The sequence below is a fragment of the Pollachius pollachius genome (assembly GCF_949987615.1).
Source record: "Pollachius pollachius genome assembly, chromosome: 10".
NCBI classification, from domain to species: domain Eukaryota; kingdom Metazoa; phylum Chordata; class Actinopteri; order Gadiformes; family Gadidae; genus Pollachius; species Pollachius pollachius.
Genome location: NC_136943.1, coordinates 2,645,133 through 2,652,113, shown reverse-complemented (window position 1 = coordinate 2,652,113; position 6,981 = coordinate 2,645,133). Strand labels below are relative to the sequence as shown.

The following is a 6,981-nucleotide window of genomic DNA, read 5'->3' as shown; positions in this document are numbered from 1 at the left end:
CAGGGGACTTCCTGGTCGCGGTCCCAATGTACACAATAAAAGGCTTGAAACATGCATCTACTACGTTGTACAAAGTCAAAAGCCAAAAAAGGGGGTTGTGTGTTTGCCGCCGGCGGGCGGATAGAGGGCAGCGGGGCCAGCTCCGGGAAGCTCCAGGGGCCTCAGGGGCCCGTCCTGGAGGGTCCATGTGATGCCGGGCCCTTGGAGGACAGGGGCCCCCCGGGGCTCTAGACCGTCAGCTGAAGGGAGAGCGAAAATCTGGTTTGAGGCAGGGAAACGGTTCAGAGAATAAAGACATGGTAGCGCTGACCGGGACAGACCATAATAAGGCTGGGCGGCCTCCACACATAGCCTCACAGTATCTGGACAGACCATAATAAGGCTGGGCGGCCTCCACACATAGCCTCACAGTATCTGGACAGACCATAATAAGGCTGGGCGGCCTCCACACATAGCCTCACAGTATCTGGACAGACCATAATAAGGCTGGGAGGCCACCACACCCAGCCTCAGAGTCTGGGCAGTAACAGGTTAATATCTTGTCTTTGCCCCACGCAGAGGCATGGCGTCAGGTACCATCTATCCCAGCATGCTTTGCACATCAACACACGGAAGAAAATGGCCTCCTCCGTTTCCAAGAAATACATGTTGTTTCCCCATGCTGTCTCAATGTGAATGGGGATCCAATTAAAGTCCTAAATGTCTCTCTACCCCCTTTGCCTGTTATCGTTCTCCCTCTTTTTACCCTCCCCCTTTTACCTTTTTCGTTATTGCTCTCTCTCTCTCTCTCCCCCCCTCTATCTCTCCCCTCTCTCCCCCCCCACTCTCTCTCCTTACATGCATATTGTGTCTCTCTCGCTCTCTCTCTCCCTCTCTCTCTCCCCCACTCTCTCTCTCTCCCTCTCTCTCACCCCCTCGCTCTCTCTCTCCCTCTTCCCCCCTCTGTCTCCCTCCCCGCCTCCCCCACTCTCTCTCTCTCCTTACATGCCTACTGTCTATCCCTCCACCCTCTCTCTCCCTCTCGCTCACTCTCTCCCCCCCGTCTCTCTCTCCCCCCCTCTGTCTCCCTCCCCCCTCCCCCTCTCTCTCTCTCCCCCCTCCCCCTCTCTCTCTCTCTCTCTCTCCCCCCCCCCCCCCCCCCCCCCCCCACCCGCGGTGGTGCTGGCGGTCACCTTGTTGTCCTCGGCCCAGGGTTGGAGGTTCTGCAGGGCGTACAGGGAGGAGTTGTGCAGGCAGAGCGGGTCCTGCTGCAGCGGCTGGCTCAGGGTCTTCTGGAAGGCCTCCTGCTGCAGCTGGAGCATCAGACGGTTGGCCTGCTGCCGCTCCGCCTCCCGCTCCTCAGCAGTCTGCCTCCTGGGGACAGGAGGGAGGAGGCACGTCACTCAGAGAGGAGGAGAGGAGGGAGGAGACACGTCACTCAGAGAGGAGGAGAGGAGGAGAGGAGGGAGGAGACACGTCACTCAGAGAGGAGGAGAGGAGGAGAGGAGACACAGAGAGGAGGAGAGGAGGAGAGGAGGGAGGAGACACGGAGAGAGGAGGAGAGGAGACACAGAGAGGAGGAGAGGAGGGAGGAGACACAGAGAGAGGAGGAGAGGAGACACAGAGAGAGGAGGAGAGGAGACACAGAGAGAGGAGGAGAGGAGAGGAGACACAGAGAGAGGAGGGAGGAGACACAGAGAGAGGAGGAGAGGAGACACAGAGAGAGGAGGAGAGGAGAGGAGACACAGAGAGACTCAGACAGGAGACAGACCTCCCTTGAGTAGAGGGAGGTCTACCCTTCTAACCCTAACCACGATAGAAGGGACATTAGTGTTCTAACGACTGTTCAGTCAGGGTAATACCACTGTTAAAGAGATGGAGAACCGATAGTCACATTAGTGTCCCAAACTAGCGTGGAAACAGGGAAACAGAACCACTGGTGCACAATTGGTGAGACATTTCTTAAATTATATCTATCTATCTATCTATCTATCTATCTATCTATCTATCTATCTATCTATCTATCTATCTATCTATCTATCTATCTATCTATCTATCTATCTATCTATCTATCTATCTATCTATCTATCTATCTATCCATCCATCCATCCATCCATCCATCCATCCATCCATCCATCCATCTATCCATCCATCCATCCATCCATCCATCCATCTCTCTCTCTCTCTCTCTCTCTCTCTCTCTCTCTCAATGCTAATGGGGTAAAGGATGGGCGGTATCTACTTATTTCAGCACGTGTTTACCCACATAATTGTATACCACAGTAACCGGTGTAATTATACAAAAATAACATCTCTGAACTTTGGCTAAAATGAATTTAAGACGAATACTTTTGGGATGGGGAGGCTGCAATAGGAGACAAGGAGGAGTGGATCTGTAGTGAGTGAAGAGATGAAAGGTGGACTAAGATAACGCGGACCTAGGGGGGAACACCTCCTTCAAGGCCTGCTGCATCCATTAACCGCGCGCTGTTCACAACCTCATTATCATGATCCGATTCAGCGGATTCTGATTGGATCACGACCTCGTTAGGAGCAGAGCATCCGCGCGGACACATCCCTCTCGCGCAAGCACAGGTACACACGCGCCGTACACCGGCGCGAGGACACGAGCAGAGAGGTCCCGGGCAGTGGGCTGCGGTGCACGCACGGGCAGACACGCGCTTGAATAACACACGCTTAAATAAAACGCACGCACAGGTAACAGGTGAACGGAGAATACCCGCTAAAGGAGACCCGGACATGTGCACGAGGCGCGCGTCCAGTTCCTCCTCACGAGCAGAAAGCGTTTCATCCTCGCCACGCCGCCAACTATTTGACGCGAAGAGAAGAAGAGCGCCTCTGTTCAGTGGGTCACGTGCCTCGGTCTGTTGGACTATAACTCAATCATTCCTCTTCTGGTGGTTAATGGTTTAAAGGGTTTAGAATGGCTTTATAAAATCTAGGAAATATAAATTGGTGTCCAAATGTCGGCATATATTAAAACAGATCGGACAGCTAATGGGAATAAGTTTGAAGGTCTGGTCGTTAAGGCACATATCTCTTGCAAGACAGAAAGCCTGGCCAGCTCAGAGCACAGCTACTGAGTGATTGCAAGCACAATGCGATATACCAATCAAGAGTTTTATTTCATCAAGTATAGCCGGCCTTAAGAGATGCAACATAACACCACCGCAAAGTAAGTGTATGGTCTGCCTTTATTCACTCACTAAAAACTGTATGCTGCTGGCATCTCCCATTCAATAAGGGTCCGTCTATATCCTGAAATAAATTCTTATGTTATGCTGAGGTAGGTTTCCCAAAACCATTCATTTACATTTTCTCTTAAAGAATAAGAAATTAAATGTACTCTTAATTAATTAACAGCAAGGCCGAAACATGAGCATTTTATATTTTATATATGTATGCATATATAAAATATAAAATGCTCATGTTTCTCATATATATATATATATATATATGAATATATGTATATAAAATATCCATAAAGTAAATGTATAGGCCTATGATAATCAGTTTCAAGAAAGTACATAATAAATGAAAATAATCGTTACATCGTAATGCATAGATCTAATCCAAACAGAATTAATTCAAAGGCTTGGCGGAGTACGATTATGCATATCGTGCTCGCAGCCTCTTTAAGTAAGTGCAACCTATCATAACCTCATTTCCCGCTCATTTGCTCCAAAATGGCCGTTAGCCGCCGTTAGCATCAGCAGGGCGTGGCCTCCTCTCGTCCGCCTGGGGACTCCATTCCGGCTCCTTAGTGTTTCAATATCGCCTCAGGCAGCGACTTTCTAAAAAGCCTTTCAGGGGAGGCACAAATAATTGTGCTTGGTCAAGAGAAACGCTCTCATCCTGAAGCTACGCTAAGCAGAGTAGCGGTGATGTGGCTTTCTGCACTGTGAATGCCCTCCATCTTACTTTGCGCTTAAAGCAGAAGAGCAGCCTGGGGTTAGCTGCGGCTGGGGGGTTGATGTGGGTTTTATCCCTTTTATAGTAAGTACGAGTAAATAAAAAACAGAGGTACTAGCACTATCCTGCGTGTCGTGAAACAGGCCGAATGTTTCTTTCTTAGGGTGGAAGTAAACAGAGTAAGTATGATAGAAACCCAGGAGGACATAAAGACACATCAGAGGAGACCCTGGGTGGGAGGAGATTACCAAACGGCGCTCACATGGAGACCGGCGGCGCCACAAACAGCTTACCGCCATTTTGTGCGTCGGCTGCTGTCTACTGGCTGCTGATTACTGACTGTACTAGCTGTTGTTTACAAACTCTACTTTTGACCAACCGTTGTTTTTTACTAGCTGTTGTTGTTCGCTAGCTGCTTTTTCTGCTAACTGTCATAAACTAACCAATGAATAATGTTTATTGACTGTTGTTTACTAACTGTTGACAAGCTGTTTTTGGCTGGTGCCTTCTAACTGTTGTTTACTAACTTTTGTTTCTTCTACTTACGTTTTTTTTGTTTACTAACTGTCGTTTTTTGTTCACTAACTGTTGTTTTTGTCTACTAACTGATGGTTACTAACTGTCGTTTTTTGATTGGCAACTGTTCATTACTAACTGTTGTTTTTATGTACTAACTGTTTGTTTTTGGTTTGCTAGCTTTTGTTTTTGTCTACTAACTGTCGTATTTTGTTCACTAACTCTTGTCTACTGACTGCTGTTTACTAACTGTAGTTTCCTCACCTCCACTTGGTGCGGCGGTTCTGGAACCAGGTCTTGACCTGGGCGTCAGTCATCTTCAGGGCCTTGGCCAGCGTGGCGCGCTCCGCCGACGCCAGGTACTTCTGCCGGTGGAAGCGCTTCTCCAGCTCGCAGATCTGCACGCGGCTGAACGACGTCCGCGGCTTTTTCCTCTTGGGCGGCGTGCGGTTCTGGTACGGGTGGCCGATGCGCCGCGTCACCGAGAACGGTGACAGCGCTGCCGGGGGGCAACCAGAGGGTCAAGGGTTACTGGGGTACGTCAGAGGAAGTCTAATTTAGCTGGTTAGCTTCAGCAGGGATCATTGATAGTAACCAAGGGTTAGCATACAGACTAGCTAGCACGAGGCGGGCATCCTAGTGGTAAAGGAGGTGCACTTCCTCTGTGTTGGGTTAGCTTGGCGTACTCGAGCTAGGTTAGCAGCGCCGCTCCCTGTGTTAGCCTCGATTAGATGACTGTAGGCTGCTGAATCACGTTGACCTTAACTTCAAAGGTTGAATTCTGCTGACCTGATTATCATTATTCATTGTTATTAGACATTTCACACACTGTCAGCCCTACCCACCTACACCTCAAATAGACCCCATTAGTAGTCCCTCCCAGAGACCCTACCAAGAGACCCCTAACCAGACACCCCTACCTAGAGACCCCTAACCAGACACCCCTACCAAGAGACCCCTAACCAGACACCCCTACCTAGAGACCCCTAACCAGACACCCCTAACCAGATACCCCTACCAAGAGACCCCTACCAAGGGACCCCCTACCAAGAGACCCCTAACCAGACACCCCTACCAAGAGACCCCTAACCAGACACCCCTACCTAGAGACCCCTAACCAGACACCCCTACCTAGAGACCCCTAACCAGACACCCCTACCAAGAGACCCCTATACCAGAGACCTCAACCCAGAGACCCCCTTCTCCTGGTAGCCCTACCCGCCTGAACCCCTAATGGACCCCTGCCCAGAGACCCCTACACACGGAGCCCTGGTAGTCCTACCCAGAGACCCCTACCCAGTACCCAGAGACCCCTCGACGGGGGGCTCTGGACCCCAGGGCGGGGTCCCCAGGGCAGGGGGTAGCGGACCGTCGGACTCACCTGAGCGAGCCCCCTTGGGGAAAGGGTAGTCGGCCAGGGGGTCGTGGTCCCTCAGGTGCGCTAGCTCGGGGTAGTAGCACTTAGCTAGGGTCTCCACGGTGCTCCAGGAGGGGACCCGGCCCATGTCTCCCTTGGGGAGGGGGCAGAGGCCGGGCAGGGACATGGTGGGCCGGCTGGGGGCCTCTCCCGGGGGGCTATCCCCTGCCTGCTCCCCTGAAGGAAAGGAGACAAACACACGTCCCTCAGCTGGAGCACTGCGGACTGGTTCACTGGCTGGGGTCGACTGGCTGCTGCTGGCTGACTGGTTCAGCCGCTGGGGTCGACTGGCTGCTGCTGGCTGACTGGTTCAGCCGCTGGGGTCGACTGGCTGCTGCCGGCTGACTGGTTCAGCCGCTGGGGTCGACTGTCTGCTGCTTACTGACTGGTTCACTGGCTGGGGTCGACTGGCTGCTGCTGGCTGACAGGTTCAGCCGCTGGGGTCGACTGGCTGTTGCTGGCTGACTGGTTCAGCCGCTGAGGTTGACTGGCTGCTGCTGGCTGACTGGTTCAGCAGCTGGGGTAGACTGGCTGCTGCTGGCTGACTGGTTCAGCAGCTGGGGTTGACTGGCTGCTGCTGGCTGACTGGCTCAGCCGCCTGGGTCGACTGGCTGCTGCTGGCTGACTGGTTCAGCAGCTGGGGTTGACTGGCTGCTGCTTACTGACTGGTTCAGCCGCCTGGGTCGACTGGCTGCTGCTTACTGACTGGTTCAGCAGCTGGGGTCGACTGGCTGCTGCTTACTGACTGTTGACTAGCTGCTTACTGACTGTTGTTGTTTACCAGCTGTTGCTTATGGACGGTTTACTGGCTGTGGTTTACTAGCTTGTTACGTCCAGTCTATTTTTGACTAACTGTTGTTGTTTATTAGCTGTTGTTGTTTGCTAGCTGTTTTGTTAACTGTTGTTAACTAACCAGTGTTTGCTGAATTTGATCGTTTTCTAACTCTTGATTATTTATTAACTGTTTTTTGTTTACTAGCTGTTTTTTACTAACCGTTGACTAGCTGCTGACAGACTGAAGGGGAAGGTTAGGGTTACATGTTTACAGGCTGTTTACTGCCTGGTCTCAGGGCTTAGAGAAGTTCAATAAACAACAGCATGAAAATATATATAGTAGTTAAATAGATATAGATAGA

At 51.3% G+C, this 6,981-nt stretch overlaps 1 protein-coding gene across 2 annotated transcripts in view; it reads right to left on the bottom strand.

The window, feature by feature from the left end:
• Positions 1-6,981, bottom strand: part of tlx2 (T cell leukemia homeobox 2) — a 15,823-nt gene continuing 8,842 nt past the window's right edge. The window contains exons 2-5 of one of the 2 annotated variants that reach the window (XM_079744933.1): positions 5,810-6,022; positions 4,693-4,927; positions 1,173-1,353; positions 1-258 (exon numbers count right to left, since the gene is read on the bottom strand). In XM_079744933.1, the coding sequence (XP_079601059.1) occupies positions 76-258; positions 1,173-1,353; positions 4,693-4,927; positions 5,810-6,022 (812 nt within the window). In that variant the 3' untranslated portion in view covers positions 1-75. The remainder of the gene's footprint in view (positions 259-1,172; positions 1,354-4,692; positions 4,928-5,809; positions 6,023-6,981) is intronic. The other variant, XM_079744934.1, reaches the window with a different exon arrangement.